The sequence below is a fragment of the Carassius auratus genome, chromosome 5 (assembly GCF_003368295.1).
Source record: "Carassius auratus strain Wakin chromosome 5, ASM336829v1, whole genome shotgun sequence".
NCBI lineage: Eukaryota > Metazoa > Chordata > Actinopteri > Cypriniformes > Cyprinidae > Carassius > Carassius auratus.
This window is the reverse complement of record NC_039247.1, coordinates 16,227,150-16,247,036: the sequence shown is the minus strand read 5'-3', so window position 1 is coordinate 16,247,036 and position 19,887 is coordinate 16,227,150. Positions and strand designations below refer to the sequence as shown.

Below are 19,887 nucleotides of genomic sequence, written 5' to 3'. Positions count from 1 at the left end.
TTGCCATCAAAGATCAGTCAAGGGGGAAGTCATGGCCTAGTGGTTAGAGTTTGACTCTTGGTGTCCTTGAGCAAGGCACTGAACCCCCAACTGCTCCCCATGCACCGCAGCATAAAAGTCTGCCCACTGCTCTGGGTGTGTGTTCACAGTGTGTGTGTGTGCACTTTGGATGGGTTAAATGCAGAGCACGAATTCTGAGTATGGGTCACCATACTTGGCTGAATGTCACATCACAGCGATGCAAGACTTGATTTCGATCAGCACAATCGAAGACAATCCTACACCTGGATTAACATCACATCTAATAGAGCTATGCATCATTTACATATTTAATCTAATTATTATATGGTGGATTTATGTATAAGTGAGCAATTAAAAAATATGACAACCATGAGCTGACTCACATTTCCATGTGCCTCTGACGCTACAGATCGACTCCACCTATTGGTGGAACTGTGACCACTCGAAAATTTAAAAAATACTCAAGTAGAGCTTACTTGAATCCATTTAGTTTAATAACTTTGTGCTAAAACGTTGAGATTACTGGGTAACTTGGTAAGGTCCAAATAAACTTAGTCAAAACAAGTTAATGTCATTTAATTTTATTAGTAAGATCATCAGTTACATTTTAAGTGTGGGTGAGACCGGTGCACTCCCAGGGGCCTCCCGCAAAGTAGACTCACTAAGCCGGGTCCATCAATGCAATGATATTTTCCAGCCGATCCCCATTTCATCGTAGGGCCGTCTGGCTCTGGGAACATGGACGATAAAAGCTCAAAGAACGAGGAAGCCATCGCGTAATCCGTAGTGCCCTCTGCCCCAATCAGTCCTTCTCGAGTTTTGTGAGCGAGTGGCTGCGCACCTCAATATCGACTGACCAGTTCTTCAAATCCGTCGGACCAGGAAAAGGACTCGTACTACAGGAGACTGCTCGGAGTCTTCCCCTGCCGTAGAAGGCCGTTTCTCCATGTCTTCTCCACATGTGCGAAACACATGTAGCATCACAGCCTGTTTTTCCAGGCACAATGGATTGTTTTCCCGCGTTCATTCGTCAGGCCTCTTATCAAGTAAGAGTCCTCAGTGTCACTTCTCTGCCATCCGCTTACCAGCAAATTGCTGGTTGACATGGGATAACAAAAGAAAGGGTCACCATTACCCACGTTCTCTGTTACGAGTTACACTCAGTGAATCACCTTGTTCTCCGCAATGCCCTTCAAACTGTCTCAGTGGCTCTCTCAGTGGTCGGAGAGTAGGAGTATCGAAATTGTTTCTTCGATGCAGACGAGGATGATTCGGTATCGGTTCAGTAATGGACCATAACCAATTATAACGTACTAATTTTTTTCTGATGTAATTTGTCGCTTACGTGGTTTGTCGAGGTAGCATACATTAGGCACATTTGGCCACTGCGCAGAATGATCAGTGTATGACATCAAGTACCGCGAGAGTAATAAGAGAGCAGAGAGATCCTTACGCTTTTACGGTTGATGTCATACACTCATCCTGTGCAGCGCTGCTTTAAATTGAATGCACTTAATGGTAGTGTGAGGTGAGCGCGAGTAATTAAAAAATGCTCCAACTACTTTAAAAGCCGACATCTGGCCACATTTCGGCTTTCATGAAAAACCAGAGCACGACATGAAGACACATGCTGCGTGTAAATCATGTCATGCACAATGAAATTATTGATGTGTCGTCCTTGAATGTGACTCAAGAAGAACAAGTCGTCTCGGGGGATGATTCGTTCAGTCGCACATGCGCAATATTCTATAGGTTATGTTCCGGTAGTAATTCACCTGTGTCAGTCAATGCCGTCTTGAGGCGGAAAGAGAATTGATTAGTTCATAGTTCGGGTCTATCGGGTTTTTCAGGGGGGCAGGGTTTCATAATTTATTGAACCAATACGCCATTGGCTAGCGGACCTCCACCTGCTGTTAGCATTCCATTGACTCCCATTCATTTTGGCGTCACAGCGAATAACTTTACATCGGAGGCGTTTTAAGACTCCATTTGTCCATTCATTTTTTCTAAAGAAACACAGAAATGTATAAAAGGCTCCATTACCTTGTATCTTACATTGTGGCCCTGTAGAAGCAGTTTTTGTAAAAATAGGCTAACGATTGTGTCATAACCTGCGACTCTCTGTCGCACAGTAGAGAAATTACCGTATGGACAGGAGAAGCTTGCAGGCAATCTTTTACTGTCTATGAGGTTATCGGGGGGATGTGGAGGCGTAAAGTCAAGGGAGAAGCCATAGAGAGTCCATAAAAGCAACGGGACAAAATTATTCATCGAAGTCTGCAAGATTCGGTGGGTGATTCAGATTTCTCTTGGCACAGTGATTAGAAGACTTACAGTTGTCAGACAGGTTGCTCACGTGACATCTACTTCATCAGGCTCAGTTTGAGTCTGCCCAGTATGCTCGACCCCCAGGAAGTGCTTGCTTCTACTTGACTTCATTTTTCTCAGTTGAATCCAATGGGGTCGCTGTGTGCATTTCTTTTACTGTCTATGCTTGAACCCAGGTGGCAAGGAAGTCGACCGGAAGTTGAAGTCGGCTGGGGGCTGCCATCTTGTAGCAGAACTTCACTTGCGTTAGCATTCCCATTGACTCCCATTAATTTTGGCATCACTTTGACAGCGAATAACTTTACATCAGAGGCGTTTAAAGACTCCATTTGCCCATGATTTACTTCTAAAGATACACGACAATGTACAAAGGGCTCCATTACCTTCTATGTTACATTATGGCCCCGTAGAAACAGTTTTTGTAAAAATAGGCTAACGATTGCGTCATAACCACTCGTCTCTCTGTCGCACAGTAGAGAAATTACCGTACAGACAGGAGGAGAAGCTCACAGGCAATTAACTTTATATGGCGTACTGGCGTTACATTTCAAAATACTATACAAAATAATTAATCAGAATAATTACTCCTGCTCACTCACGACAAAGAACTCCCCGCTCAAGCTCGCCGTCTCTGCAAGATTAACGATGGCAGTTTGCACGCACAGCTACTAGAAGATTTACATCTGGCAGACAGGTTGCTGACGTCGTCAAGCTTCGTTTGAGTCTGCGTGTCAGAAACGGAAATGCTAAAAAAATGCTAGAAATGGGCTTCACTTGTCTCAGTTGAGTTACAATGGGGTGGCTGTGTCCATTTCTTTTACTGTCAATGCTTGAACCCAAATACTTGTCACACAAGAGATGAGGTGAGCTTATCACAGACTGAAGACCCAGGTAAACAATGAATTAATATTTTCTGTATCTTATAGCATTTTAGTTTTGTATTGTTTGTAGTGTGATCAACGTTTGCATAAGAGATGTGTTGGGGAAGTAACACGTAACATTTGAATTACATTTTGCTAAAATAAACGAAATGACACGAAAAAAGAATCGTTCATTTTGCTGAACGAGACTCAAAAGTCCAAGTCGGTTAAATGATCTGAACTTCCCATCACTAAATGAAATATGCAGCGGGGTAGGTAATGGCAACTTAAGCCTCATGAAGCACTGAGGCTTTCCTCTGACTGTTTTGGGCAAAGATTGATTAAAAGCTTCGAGTGTCTCGAAAACAGCACCATCTGGTGGTTCATTAAAAATATATTGGCCAAAAGCCTGTGAAAAACGAGGCTCAGTAGAACGAGAATCTACCACATATTCCACAGATCCATTCAAGTTACGTGCACAAATAAAAGCCTCACAGTGTTTGTTTGTTGAATTTCTGTCTCTGATAAATTAATTTACCCATTAAACTGTGCAATTTAATACCAGTAGAATAGCAATATGTTGTAATGGAAAAGTAATGTACACACATGAATTGCATATGACAAAAAATCTAAATTTGTATTCTTCATGACCTCTTGTATTTATTGGCAAAATTGTATAAGTGTGAAGTAGGCATGGGCCAATTTCCGGTTTCAAGTCATACCGCGATTTGAAAATGTCAGTTTCAAAATCACTAATATTTTCTATTATACCATTCCTGCGGTATGCAGTGTTTTCCATGTCTCAAAGACTGAAAGAGTAGGAATCCCTCAAATTGAGTGCAGTGTAGAGAGTAACACTGACCCCTCCCAGCCGGCACATGGCCGACCTTCAACGTTGAAATATGGTTGAAATAAGGTCAGTTCTTTTAACTTTGAAACAAGTGTTGAAAATGTTTAATGCTAAATGGTTGAAAAAGGTTAACAAACTTTTAAATTGTTTTTATTAAATTATTAAATTATTATTTTAATAGCATTTTACAATATTTTAATATTTTAATCATTTAATATTTTAATCTATTATAAAATCTAAAGGTATATGTTAAATATTATCATCATTAACAACAACAAAGTACATTTCGCTGCTTTAGCACACTGAAACAATTCATATTGGTTGTTTTACTTTATTGCTTTGATCATGATTGGAAACTGGAATGTGAGCTGCTGCTCGGTCGGTCCCTAATTATTTAATATTTGCATGTTAATTTTTATTTTATTTTGAGCGAATTTGAGTCGTGACATGTCAATGGAGAACAAAAACTGTAATGTGAAGACAAGAAGGGTAAAATAAGGTAAGAAAATCTCTATTTTTATTATCTTTTTGAAATAGAAGTATATCGTTACGTTAAAGCTGCAGTAGGTAACTTTTGTAAATATATATTTTTTACATATTTGTTAAACCTGTCATTATGTCCTGACAGTAGAATATGAGACAGATAATCTGTGAAAAAAAATCAAGCTCCTCTGGCTCCTCCCAGTGGTCCTATTGCCATTTACAGAAATACACCGCTCCCGTTAAGAAACGACCAATCAGAGCTGCGGTCCGTAACTTTGTTTGTGTTAAAATGTAGAAAAATGAACATAATAAGCGAGTACACCATGAATCCATTTTCCAAACCGTGTTTTTAAGCTTGTGCTGAATCACTAGGGTACACCTATAATAAGTGTTTATTGGGACTATTTTAGATTGCTTCAGGGGCACCGCGGCGGAGTAAACCAGTACCTTTGTGATTCTTCATAGACATAAACAGAGAGAAGTAGTTCCGGCTACGATGTTCTTCCGCGAGACGCAAGCAGTTCTGTTTATTAACCGCTAGAGCGTCAAAAGTTCCCTACCGCAGCTTTAACGTTACGAGAGTTTAGAAATGGGTGGCTTAAAGGACATGTAACCTGCAGAAGATAAATAAATACCTGTGTGTGTATTTTTGTATTGCTTTATCACAGATGCTCAAGTTAGATGCTCTTATGTTGTTGTGTTGCTGGTAAGTAATGTGTTATGTGTCTTTTTGAGATTTTTCCACATTTTCCTGATATGTATCCCATACATTAGGTGTGTTATATATGTGTTTCTATTCTTATAATAGTCTCAAAGTGTTTTCTGAAACATAATTGCAAATGTCTGTACAATTTAAATGAATTAATGAAAATGAATTTAAAAATGAATTAGGATTGTTCAAAGCAGTGTTTCTCAAAGTGTCAGGCCCCTCTAGTGGTTACGCAAGGGAATCACTAAATTCAATATAAATTAATGTTAATACTTTTTAATTTAATCCTTGAGTAAATTTTTTTTTTTACATTTAAGTATAGTACAGTTATGTAACTTTTGTTATAACACATTTTAATTGAAACTTTAAGTTTTCATTTACCTGTATGTACACACAGTGCAGTGTTAATGTTCAAACTGTATTTACAATGTTAAAGTGGCTGACTACAATAAATATTCTTATTAGGAATTGAAAGGAATTAAATTATTTACTTACAAAATTAACTCCCGAAGCCAAAACTCAGGAACTCACAGAAAACTGATCTGGAAAAGAGATATTCAAGGAGCATAAACAACACCTATTGCCTTGCTCATTTAAGACCTCCTTCCTCCCTCTCCTCTCCCCTCCTTGCCTCTTACTCTCACTCCTCTCCCTCAAACGCAAGAATATCCATATGCCATGTTATATCTTTTGAAAATGTTGTTTTTTCCACTTCATGTTTAGTATCATTTTAAAGGTCTCTGTGCAATTGGTAAAATGGTCTCAATTTCACAATAGTCATTTATATTATAAGAAAGATTAAGAACTTTTGTAGAATTGTGTTCTGAGAAGGGGTGTGCTTCCCTTTAGGGGTCTTTGAGAATGTTTAACTCCAACCAGGGTTGACCCTTATGTATGTGACCACGGTAACCTATCGAACCAAAATCACCGTTATTTTTTTACAACTGATTTGAAGATTTCTTTGCTGTCTGGTCTGACTATTTAAGGGAAGTGACAAAACAATACTGGGTGATTGTGTTGCCAGATCAGCCCATAGTGTGGCCTGTATTTCATATGCTCCATACTATGTATCTTTTTGAAGTCGGGTATATTATTATTTACTCAAAAATTGAATTGTGTTGAACACATTGTGCCCATAGAGCACATTGTATAGTTGTTTGTGCTACTACCTGCGCACATTGGCTAGTTAAGTTTATTCTCTAAAACACCCGAGTGCTTTGCTATACATTTAAGACCATGTGTCTTAAATCAGAATAACTTTTACATGTGTGACTATGTTAAATTTGTTTGTCTCCTGCGTAGATCACTTGGCCGTTCCCCATATGGCTATAGTGTCTGTGCAGGAGCAAGGTTGCCACACGGTTACAATGCGATTCACAATTGCACTATCCTTTCTAAATTGGTCTTCTAATTATTACATTATGTAATTGACATGATGGAGAGAATAGTTCACTCACAAGTAAAGGAACATTTTGAAATCTGGTTTGAGCACAGATTTCCAACATGCTTATAGACAAAACCACTCAACTTGTATTACTTGATTTTAGTGCGGCATTTAATGTTATAGATCACAATCTACTCAGTGGTAAACTAGAATGCTATGGATTGTGAGTAAGGAAAGGACCTATTTTATTAATGTAATACTGTAATAATTTATTCAGACTAATTTATGATGATGTGTATTTGATGTATATGATGTTATAGTGCTACCCTGTTTTTATATTGACATTGTTATGTGATTTCTTTTTGTTGTGGACTCCAGGAAGGCTAACTCGTTCACTTTGGTGACAGCTAATGGGGATCCTTTTTACAATAAACAATAAACATGATACAATTTTACCTGACTAATAATAAATAGTTACAAAATAGTTAATAGTAAAAATAGTTAAATTTGATTTATCCTAAACTCGTCTGAAATCATTATGACGACTGAACTGTGAGGAGGCTTTTGTTACCACAAATATATGGCTAGGATAGGTCAAACTGAAGGCTTGATAATGATAGGAGCAGTAGGCACGTCATCAGAGACCTTCTGATTTCAGTCTATCGCTGATGTATATGCGGTTGTATGGGAAAAGACTAAATAAACTACACTTTTGTCATAAGCAAGCAGTAGGCGGCAGGCAAAACATGTATTAGTCCTACATCCTCTGACTAACATCAGACTGGTGAGTTTGTGATCGTAAGATCCATGTGAAGCTAGCGTGAGACAAAAGAGACATTAGGTCCCCAGTGAACGGATAATTGAAAGTATAGTGAGTCTTAGATTATCAAATATCAAAAATGATACATAGTCAACCTTTGTGATCAGTTTTTAAATAGAAACATTGTCTAAATTCAGTGATTATTTAAAACTGGGGTCAGATTGAACATGGAGCTAGAATAAATTTACACTAAATTCGGATAAATTCAGAAGCACAAGTAAAAGACCGAATACGCATTAAACCTTCGACCAGGCCGCTGGATTCTGCTATTTGGGCCGGCGGGTGGATCCTTACAGAATAAAACTGCCTCATTTTTTTTTATAACTGTAGAGCTGTAGCTGAATTGTTAAGCCTGCTACATTGCTGAATTTAATCTTGGTTATTATGGTGGTAATTCTAGAGACAAATATTCTCTGAAGTGGTACTTGGTATAAAAAAGTTTGTGAACCACTGGTTTAAAGAAATGGTATAAAATGAAATCCTCCTTTTTTTAAGAACTTTTCAGTTAACCATTTCTTCTTTCCTCTTGTATGCAGAGTCATTAAGGATCCAGCTTATTATTGGCACATTGGTAAGAAATTGTTAATCTGCTACACTGCACTGTCACTCCTGGTAGAGACTCATTGACCTTTTGTGAGAGGTTTTGATTTTACTTAGTTTAATAAAAATGTTTTGCGATACTGTATTGCTTGTTTTCTGATTAAAACAGTGTAACTGGGGGCTCTGAAAACACTGCTTGTGAATAATTTGTTAATATTGTAAACTTTCATCTGAATACATTAAATAAGAGTTTAATGAACAGCATTGTGCACTTTTGTTTCCAATCCCACTGTTAATTATTTTAGGGAAAATATTGTGTGATTTGTTTTGTATTCAGTCTTCAGTTAAATATTTCACAATATCAAAGTTGCAATATCAGTATCAATAAAAAATCAACCTTAATACAAATTCTGTTGTTTTGTGTGAAAGTAAAGATTAATGCCATACAAACATACAACTGAGCATAGAAATTGTCCTCAGGACAGTGGCCAAGTAGGTATAGAGTTAGCAGGAAATGACGGCAGAAGACACTTGTCCAACTTTCCCCTATGCAAAGCAGACTGAATTGTTTTAGGCCTTCTAGCACACACTTCTAATGTTTGTCTGAAAAAATAAGTAAAACATACATACATACATACATACATTCCTTCTGTGTTGGACTGTGGGTATTTTTACTCTGCATGTTTAATCTCTACATGCTAAGGTTTATTTTTGGTTATATATCTGGTATTAATCAGTCATTTTGAGTTAACTAACTTTATTGTAGAGTAAAGCAAGCAGAATGTAACGGTGTATTGTGGTTCCTGTTAACAGTCATTTTTGGAATGTACTAATTAAATTCTATAAAATGACATTAAATTCCTCATCTGAGCAGCATACAATTATTTAAAGTTTGCTTAAGCACTGTAAAACAGCAGGAAGCTCAGCAAACATTATTATTGTGCAACATTTGATCGACTTGTGAAGTTCAGACGGAAACTGGTGAATATCATGTGTCTATTGTTGTGGTTTCTCAGGTTTGAGCAAAGAGATGCTCTTGTTTCTTGGAAATGGCTCTTTTCAGACCAGATGGCACAGCAGAGATGTCACACCAGTGCAACTGTATTTACTTGTAGAGACCATTCTAGAAGGTGCAGAAAGGGTTTGGAATAACAGAAAAAGACCTCCAAAATTACTTGAAACCATAAACTACTCCATCTTCCTCTATAATTTGTAGGCGTTGGCATTCGGGTCTGTATCACTGTGAAATGTTGAAGACTTTAACCATAGCGATAATCGTCAGGACACAAGAGTTCATGCGCGTAAGTAAAAACATTGTTGGCTACTGTATGACTTAAATTTGTCCACAAAAATGTCATACCATACTTTTGTATATTTTGTGTCCTGACACTATTTATTACTTATACTTTTTAAATACTTTAATACTATTTATAAAGTTATACTGTGTCTCCAGTTAAAATTAGATATACTGTCTGTTTATTTGTTTTTCTTTCTACACATGACAAATGTTTTATTCGAAAGGCAGAAGAATTTAAACAAGGTGAATCAGAAAGCTCAGAGGACACAGTGATGTTTTTCTGGCCCTTCATAGCAGGAGGTGCAACTATTATTATTTTTATTCTCGTGGTCACGGCATGTTGCATTTTGTATAAACGAAACAGTAAGTATATCAGATCAATTATGAATAAATCCTAAATATGCAAGGTTTACATGCGTAATAAAGTAACTTAATCTCTTTCTATCAGAAATATCAAATCAACCATATTATGCAAACAGGCAGCAGGGTGAGCACTTTATATTACTGTAATCGCACAGCTATGATACATGTATGTGACCATTTTCAAGAGCAAATGGTCTCATGAATCAAATCGGTCTGTTTCAAGTTTTAAGAGTTTCAAAATGATGTCTTTCTCTCTTCAGTTCAAGATGCCAGAAAAGATCAGATCATCTATGGTAGGTTTAATGAGTATTTCTTGTTTTACACAATTTCTTGTTGATGTACAGAACAAATATGTAAATAAGTAAATTAGTAAAACATTAATACATTGTATTCACTTTCTACTGCAGAGAATGACCATGAGTTCAGAAAAAATATCTCCAAAGGGAAAAGTGAGTATATAACTTACACTATATATATATAGTACAGTACAGAGTACAGACCAAAAGTTTGGAAACATTACTATTTTTAATGTTTTTGAAAGAACTTTCTTCTGCTCATCAAGCCTGCATTTATTTGATAAAAAATTCAGGAAAAAATAATAATATTGTGATATATTATTACAATTTAAAATAATTGTTTTTAAATGTATTATACTTTAAATTAACTTAATTTCTGTGATTTATTATCACATGATCCTTTAGAAATCATTCTAATATGATGATTAATTATCAAAGTTGGAAAAAGTTCTGCTGCTTAATATTTTTTCAGAACATGTGATACTTTTTTAAGATACTTTGATGAATAAAAAGTAAAAAAAAAGAAGCTATGTTTTTAAAATATAAATATTTTGTAATAACAATAAACACTGGTCAGTAATTTTTCTTTGTTTTTTTTAAATAAATTTTATTCAGCAAGGATGTGTTAAATTGATAAAAAGTGATTGTAAAGAAAATATATTATTAAAATATATATTATTAGAATTTCTTTTCTTTTTTTGAATAAATGCAGTTCTTTTTAACCTTTTATTCATCAAATATATTAGACAGCAGAACTTTTTCTAACACTCATAATAAATCAGAATATTAGAATGATTTCTAAATGATCATGTGATAGACTGGATGTTACATGTGACACTGAATAATTTTGAATTAAATAAATTCATTGCACACAGACTGAAGTAGTTTGTGTCTTTGGTTCTTTGAATTGTGATGATCTTGGCTCTCATTTAACAAAAACCCACCTGTCTGTTTCTGACGCGTGCTTTACCTTGAATAAATCAAGTCATTGTCCAAAATAAAGTCTGATATGCCAATCCATTTATAGTCCATCTGGCATTGCACATAACAAAATAAAACAAAGGAAACATTTAACTTAAACTTAACTTCGTTTCTTCATAATAAACACATATTTCATTTAAACAAACTGTTAAGAGGTATGATCACAATTTCCTCTACCTTCATCACAGTATGCACAGTAAGGTCAAAAAGTTTGTTTGACCTTCCATTGCGCACCTGTAACTCATCAGCGGTTGGCTTAAATGTACTCAAAAATACTCATATGCCCTCTAGTGTCAAAAACACAAATTACAATGAGATGGCTCCAACACCACGAATTCACTATCTCAACAAATTACAATATGTGATTGATGACATGCCATTCAGCTAATCAACTCAAAACACCTGCAAAGGTTTTCCTCAGCCTTCAAAATGGTCTCTTAGTTTGGTTCAAAAGGCTACACAAACATGGGGAAGACTGCTGATCTGACAGTTGTCCAGAAGACAATCATTGACACCCTTCACAAGGAGGGTAAGCCACAAACATTCATTGCCAAAGAAGCTGGCTGTTCACAGAGTGCTGTATCCAAGCATGTTAACAGAGAGTTGAGTGGAAGGAGAAAGTGTGGAAGAAAAAAGATGCACAACCAACCAAGAGAACCGCAGACTTATGAGGATTGTCAAGCAAAATCGATTAAAGAACTTGAGTGAACTTCACAAGGAATGAACTGAGACTGGGGTCAAGGCATACAGACGTGTCAAGGAATTTGGCTACAGTTGTCATATTCCTGTCATATTCCTCTTGTTAAGCCACTCCTAAACCACAGACAATGTCAGAGGCGTCTTACATGTGCTAAAGAGAAGAAGAACTGGACTGTTGCCCAGCAAAGCAAGTTTTGTTTTCATCTGGAAACCAAGGTCCTAGAGTCTGGAGGAAGGGTGGAGAAGCTCATAGCCCAAGTTAATTGAAGTCCAGTGTTAAGTTTCCACAATCTGTGATGATTTGGGATGCAATGTCATCTGCTGGTGTTGGTCCAAGTCACTGCACCATTTCTTTACCAAGAAATTTTGGAGCACTTCATGCTTCCTTCTGCTGACCAGCTTTTTGAAGATGCTGATTTCACTTTCCAGTATGATTTGGCAACTCCCCACACTGTCAAAAGTACCAAAAGTTGGTTAAATGATCATGGTGTTGGTGTGCTTGACTGGCCAGCAAACTCACCAGACCTCAACCCATAAAGAATCTATGAGGTTTTGTCAAGAGGAAAATGAGAAACGAAACCAAAAAAAGAAGATGAGCTGAAGGCCACCATCAAAGAAACCTGGGCTTCCACACCACCTCAGCAGTGCCACAAACTGATCACCTCCATGCCACGCTGAATTGAGGCAGTAATTAAAGCAAAAGGAGTCCCTACCAAGTACTGAGTACATGTACAGTAAATGAACATACTTTCCAGAAGGCCAACAATTAACAAAAACATTTTTAAAGATTTTTTTTTATTGGTCTAATGAAGTATTCTAATTTGAAATATAAGGAGTGATTTGGTGGATTTTTGTTAAATGTGAGCCATAATCATCACAATTAAAAGAACCAAAAACTTCAGTCTTTGTGCACTGAATTTATTTAATACATGAGTTTCACAATTTGAGTTGAATTATTATTATTATTATAGCACTATTTATTTTATTTTTTGCAGGACCGTTTTCGTCAGTTTACATCAATAGGCCTGAAAATAAAGTTGCAATTTATGTGAACAGTGCAGCACAAGCAGATGAGACGTATGCAAACAACATCGACAATGATTATGAAAATGTGGAGTAGTCTGCTAGACATCATGAATGCAGTCTTCATTCTTCATTCTGTTTTTAATTATTGTCTTTTGTGCACACTACTAACTTAAAAGTTTAAATGCTATAAATAAATACATTTGACCATTTTAGCCTTATTAATACACATGAACTGAAAATAATCTCTTATAATGGAATGATCTTTGATGTTTCGGATGACAAAACCTTTAAGGATGACAAAGTCTTTGTAGTCTTCCAGTATATCTGACTAACATTGTATTTGTCTTCACAATAGCGAATAAAATCTTGCACTTTTGAAATGGTAATCTTTGCAAATTCTGTTAAATATAGCCCTATGGGTGTCCACAGTTCTGAATAGTTATCACAAATTGTTTGATCATTAAAGAATTTTGATTCTAACACTTAATGTTATTTTACAGATACTGTATGAAGAAAAAAAAATGTCATACAGTGTTTGCCTTATTAGGCTCTATATTTGCAGGCAAAGCATAATGATTGTTTTCATGGATTCCTAGTTATTTACTGTACTAGATCAATGAGGTCTCGGTTAGACCAGACGCCTTTTTACAATGTAACCATAGAGAAAAATAAAGCACTGTATATCACGTGACATCAGTAGTGATGTGGACGGTCATTTCGGTCAAGTTAAAAAAAATAATAATAATTTGAACATTAAAGTATTTAGTGTTGGCGATTTATAAAAACATAAACGAAGATAAGGGCTGTGCTGCTGTTTTTCTCGTGTTACTAACCACCCACCAAAACACTGATGACAAATCCCAGTGCACTACTCGTGGTTTGCTATATATAACTATATTTTGTTGTCAAATATGCATAATATAGATGAAAGTTTGTGGCTAAAATTATTTAATATGTACTATTAATTGTGTCTCAAATTTTTCATTTAAAAGTGGTTTAGAAAATAGAACTATCTGTGGGAAATATCTTTCCATGTGCTTTTCAATATGACCATAAAACTTTGTGACAGTCACCAATATTAATACTTAAAAATGGTATTATGTTTTTATTTATTTACTTTGGGTTTGTTTATGGTCACATATGCAAGTGTATTTATTTTTGGAATTGTTTTTGTAGTTTATTTGAGGCAAAATTCTTGTCACACAATATTTTACATGCTGGTAAATGATTGTATTTGTCATTGTATTTGTAAAAAAGAACCGTTTTCTATTTTAATATATTTTTAAATGTAATTTATTCCTGTCATTATAAAACTAAATACCGGTATTTTAGCAGTCATTATTCCAGCTCTTCAGTGTCACATGATCCTTCAGAAATCATTATAATATGCTGATCTGATGTTCAAGAAACATGTATTATTATCAATTAGGGTAGTAATGATGCATGTATTTGTACCGAAAATGTTCATTACCTACGGGTCTTTTAGTTCGGTGCACGTGTACCACTGCAGGAGCGGAACTTCTTCGGAAACGTCCAATTTTATTATATTTGTTATATTTATAACAAATATAACATATAACTTGTTATATTTACAAATAAATAGTAATCCATTTAAAGTTTGGTCTCTGTTGTTAACTGTGACCTTATAGTAGGCCTAATGTAAAAATTACCGAATCGGACCGAACAGACATGTTTGTGTAGAGCTAAACCCCTATCAATATTAAAAGCAGTTGATAATATTTTTGTTTGAAACCGTGATACTTTTTTTCCTGGATTTTTGATGTAGTTCAATGGCATTTATTTAAAATATAAATATGTTATAACAATATAAGTATTTTTCACTTTTAATCAATTTAATGCGTCCTTACTAAATAAAAATATATATATATATATATTTTTTAACTGACCCCAAATTTTAGAACGGTAGTGTATATTGGCATTACAGATGGAGGAAACATACATGATGTTATCCTGTTAAACAATCTAACTTCATTATTACATTTGTATCATATGCTGTGATCTATATTACTATAGCACTGAATCCTGTTGTTGTTGTTTGGATGGTGTTTGTATTATAGTGTCCAGTGTTTGAAATGTTTCCATTTTCTCTGTGACTAAGCTAAACTACAAGTATATGGAAAGTCAAATAATGTTCCAAGCAAGCAAGCAACATACAGTGATGAAGGACTGATGTACTCTTTCTCTGTAGTCCACCTCCTGGTTAAACCATGGACTCCCACAATGAAACACATTCAAGATGTTGTAACAAAAGGCAGCAGGCCATAGATTCAGCTTTGTTTTGATAAACTGGTAATTTAACTAGTATACTATTGACATGGACATGAACTGTCCACCTCATAAACCTGTAGAGGTGCATTGCTTAACATAGAAATAATGTTCTATGTATGTTCTCAAAGTATGTTTTTTGTTTGTGTTTGCGTCTTTACCATATATATAAATATGGTCATGATCACACTGGAGAGCATCGGGATGATAAATGGGAACTCGATCCTGATCTATTGCCTCTGTATCTCTAGGGGCTGCCCGTGACTTAATTTTCCGACATAAGGATGCACGAACTGGTTCTAGCAAATGTCAGATTGAGCCTGTGAAGCTGGAGCTGGCTCACAGGAGTGTACGGTTCATGAACTATTCCATAAACACAAACAGGTATCACAGTCTTCCAGTCAGAAAAAAGGTCAAAATGCCACGCATCAACCTCACTTTCAGACTCAGTGAAAAACAAACAGAAAACTGGCAATACAATAGTGACTTTTCTTTTAGCATCTTAACAGGTATTACTGTGGGCCATGGTAGTTGTTGTTCTACAAGATACGTGAAAGCTGTGTCTAGGCTAATGAAACCTTTTCATATCAGGTCTAATCTCCATAGAATCCTTGTAGGGTTTTGGCACATTCAGACATCTCTAGCACACTACATTATCAGTTCATTTGAATGGTTTCACATCTTCCTGTTATGATTTATTAGTCATTAAACTAGACTTTAAAGTCATGTGCAATAAAATTTGTACTAGAATCTCAGAGAATCAAGCTAGAATTGCTATTCATTGGTTTGAAATTCAGGTTTGATATTTTACAACAAAATTCACTTTCAAGAGCATTCAAAGGAAATATTTTATTTGCTTTTTTTTTTTTAGAAAACCAATAAACTACATGTGGAATAAATAGGTTAGACACATCCATACCTCTGTACAAGACATTTCTATTATAGACTGGGAAAGAGAAAAAAACAATATGGTCCCAATGAATACATTTTGCTAAAGGTTTTAAAGATCGAACTACAGAAGGCAATAGTTTGGCGAAATACTGTGGCAAAAACATAAGGGTAGCAAAAAAGTAATCGTATAAATATATACATTTTATTTTTCAAGCATACATAGAGTAATTTCGAGAAAGTCATACTTAGTGTTCACATTCCAGCACTGCTGGACTGAGTATGAGGTATTCGCACAGCTGTCTGCCCAAAACGTTCCTGTTACAATCTAATCAATGTCTCGTTTTTCCTTGGACGATGACACATGTGGTCAGCACAGTTGCTGCTAAAAGGAACAGTAATTTGTGAATTTGACGTATCAAAATTATGCTATTATTGTATCCTTTGTGTACATTGGAAGGTTGTAGTGCTGTTGAAATGGCAACCAGCATTTCAAAGCTTGGTTTGAACACCACAGTTTAACTTGAGCATTAGTGAAAATTAACAGTTTTTGCTTGACTTTTGAAAAAAAGAAAAAGAGAGAATGAGAGAACTGAAATGTGGGCACTTGGAAAAGTGTGTAGACAGGCAAGACAAGAAAAAAAAAAACCTTTCCTTTTATCAGTAACACAAAAGTACTCAACCAAGCAGGGCCTATGCTACAAATTATGGTCTTCACAGGAGAAGTCGAATAACTAGTACCATTTAGCATTTTTTTATATATATATTTAACTACTTATGGTGAAATCTCAATAAACTACAGCAGCAGAAATCAGTTACTTTCAGCATGTTTAAAAAAAAAACAGTGTGTTGACCTTCCTGAGTGAACAAGAAAAGGTGATTGATAAATTATTGTGTTTTTTTAATTGCAAGTGGCAGTTGATAGCAATGCCAATCTGGAAAAACTATGGCAGTTCCTGTGCCGTTTCAATTGACAATACTGATCTTAGCAAAAGGAATAGCATGTCATGATTGTAGGGCAGCGTGAACTGTTTTAGGATCAGTGCAAAATCACACAACTTGATTCATAACCTTTAGTCAGATAATGATGATCCAAACATGCCCTCTACACTAAAAAGGACCGCAAGAGACAGGTTTTCTGGAATAAAGTGAATACATGGTTATAGGGGAAAGTGTTGAACTGAAGAAAACCTATGTTGTGATGTGTTTCAAGATAAGAGACAGGGATTGCAAATCCCTGACAGCTGGGAGAAGATAGTTAACTTTCTTCAGAGGAAGAATCGATTTTCCCTTTTTTGCTTGGTGGAGCACCATCTTCCAGTTCCTTCAAAAGAAACAATTAAGTGGGTTATAAAGAAGAAAACACAGCTGGTATATATGAACTTTTTTTTTTTTTTTTGGACACAAGTGATGCTGTAAGCATGTACCTGGGCTGATTTGGAAGAGTCTAAAAAGTGCTCTGAATCCCCCTGTGACATGCTGGCCCTGTTGGCGGTTATAGATTCTGATGAGCAGTGGTTTTGTTCTGAAAATAAAGAAGTGCTATTAGAGACCCCCTCAAACCCAACAGCACAGACAGACAGAAGCCTCACTGCAGTGACTAACCACTCTTGTGATCCTGAACAGATGAAGGCTGCTTGGAAGGATATTGGTCACTTTTCAAGTCATTGCTGTCATTCTGAGAAACTGCCATGGGTTCAGGTGCAGGACTAGTGTTGCTGCTGGTCTCTTGCTTCAGTGGGGAGGAGTCTGCAATTGAGCTCTGGTTACTGTTATCGTCTGTGTGTGGAAAACAGAAACACCATTAAAAGGGTTTTGCAAGTCAATTGAGAAATGCTGTAAAAAAAAAAATTATGATAATGAATGCATAAGTGACGTGAAATCACAGGGCATTTCTGGTATACTTAAATTTTAGAAATCCCTATTAGATCAAATATTTAGGAATCAGAAAGATCACAATTTGGTTTACAAAAACACTAATTTATAATAATCGCTGAATAACATAGCTTGAATAATACTGTCTGAGGGTTATTTTGAGATGTGATTAAAGCCTGATAACTGTCAGGTTTAAAGCATTACCATGCATATCCATCATTCCAGGAGAAGAGCTGTTCTCAGGGGTCGTGACCTCAGAGCCATATTTGTCATCTTTGCCTTTCTTCTTGTTTTTGTTCTTCTGTGTGACATAAATAAGTGCACTGTCAAATGCAAATAACTTTTATGCAATTAAACCATGTGGAGAATAATGAACCAATGGACAACATCTAAAATATATAGTGTCAAATATTGTCTTTGTGTGTGATGCCACAACTAAAACAGTCAATGATCTGGGTCACCAACACACAAGAAATTAAATTATATATATATATATATAACTATTAACCTAAATGCTACGATGACATTACCTTTACTAATTTAAACAAATATATTAAAAAACATATTATCATGATATATTACCTCAAAATATTGCATCAATATTTCAGTGCCAATAATCAATATTTTAGTATTGTTTTTATTAATTTTTGGAAACAAGAGATTTATCTGTTATATTGGTCATAACATGAAAATGGGCAATCAGTATCAACCAGAATTTCAATAACAGTGTATTACGGTGATTAAAGTCGACTCACATCATCTGACTTGGGCTCTGTCACTGGTACCCACTTGTAGATTCGCAGTGACGTGTCTCCAACAGTCACCCATTTCTTCTCCCTAGAGATGCATGTCATTGTTAGATATCAAAGACAAAGGAGCCCAAAAACAATGGAGTTTAAAAAGGATTCATTATTTCAACATTGAAATTTACAGGCATCTCTGTGTTAGTATTTATTGTGCAAAAAAATGCCCACGTGAATATTTTCAATGTGAAGCGTTTTTTTTATTATTATTTTTAGACGTGTACATTTTGGGACTGACGTATGAAAGAGACTTGTTCCACATCACTATATGGAATGCCAAAAAAAGCTCAATATCTTTAAACTTCTCAGAATGCAGATAGAACCTTATAATTCCAAGGTGACGATATCAGCATTGTGTAGAACAATACTAGTTATCGTAATTCGATGTTAAAATCATTTTTACTAATTCAAAGATTAGGACAGTAAAAAGTTCGATCACACCTGTGTTGCCAAAATATCATTTTTCTTATTTTACTCTTTGGATAATTTACATAAGTTTACCAACAGAATGATGCTGTGGTTATTTTTAATCTCATAACTTTTTGTCGTAAAATGTATTTTAATTTAAGATGCATTAAGTTTAAGCAAAATGTTCAGCAGTCCTTGAAGTGTGAAAGTGGAGGCGAAGCTGAAGCTCCGCTCTGAGTTTAAAACCCCGCGCGTGGATAAAACTCTTCTCACGCGCCGGCGTCGCTCAGAAGCGCGAGTCACTCACTCTCAGATGAGGTGAACAAGTCAAACGTCCGTTCAGCGGGACTTTTTTGCTCGGTACGGGTGTATGACATGCCAGCCCGTTCGGTTACTATTCAGCCGGCATTACAGGCTCAAACTGCAAAGCCTTCATGTGACTGCAACGAAATGGCTTCTAGGTTCAACCCACATAAAAAAAAAAAAATTATGGAAGAAAAATGCGATCTACATTTTTCCTAACTAATTTTTTAAAAGCCGACAAAAAGAGCAGCCGCGCGGAGAAAGGCAGAAACAGCACATCTGACTGAAACTGGAGTGGAATAAACGCTCTCTTTCCTTTCCTTTCATTGTTTCTTGGTGTATCTCCTCCCCCCACAGGCTGTCTGTACTCTTCGTTACCAGTAGACGCTCTCTCTTACCATTTCCGCACTTTTTCAATTGCAGCCATAACCCGCTTGATGTCATCTTTCGCCCTGCTCCGCGTCTCCGCTCGAACCGACCTGCCCGACATTACTGCTGTTGGTAAAATATCTTTTTGCTCGCTGCCTGTTTAGACACAATGCGAATGCACACAGCACAGGAGAGAGGCGGGGTTTGTGCGCCTGCGCTGAAGCTAAATGCCCTGAAAGCATGAGAGACACGGTCAATGCGGCTACGCGTTTCGCTCCTTTGTTTAGCGAACAGAGCA

The 19,887-nt window shown here is 36.1% G+C and overlaps 1 protein-coding gene and 1 pseudogene across 1 annotated transcript; one reads left to right on the top strand and one right to left on the bottom strand.

The window, feature by feature from the left end:
- The first annotated feature begins 759 nt into the window (after positions 1-759).
- On the top strand, positions 760-16,353 carry LOC113087722 (DNA oxidative demethylase ALKBH2-like; annotated as a pseudogene).
- On the bottom strand, positions 15,778-19,826 carry LOC113078285 (B-cell CLL/lymphoma 7 protein family member A-like). The gene is made up of 6 exons (XM_026250614.1): positions 19,619-19,826; positions 18,462-18,543; positions 17,911-18,007; positions 17,437-17,610; positions 17,259-17,356; positions 15,778-17,155 (listed from the first exon to the last, which is right to left on the bottom strand). Exons 1-6 carry the CDS (start codon positions 19,708-19,710, stop codon positions 17,090-17,092), a joined length of 609 nt encoding a protein of 202 aa, XP_026106399.1. The 5' UTR covers positions 19,711-19,826; the 3' UTR covers positions 15,778-17,089.
- Positions 19,827-19,887: the final 61 nt, after the last annotated feature.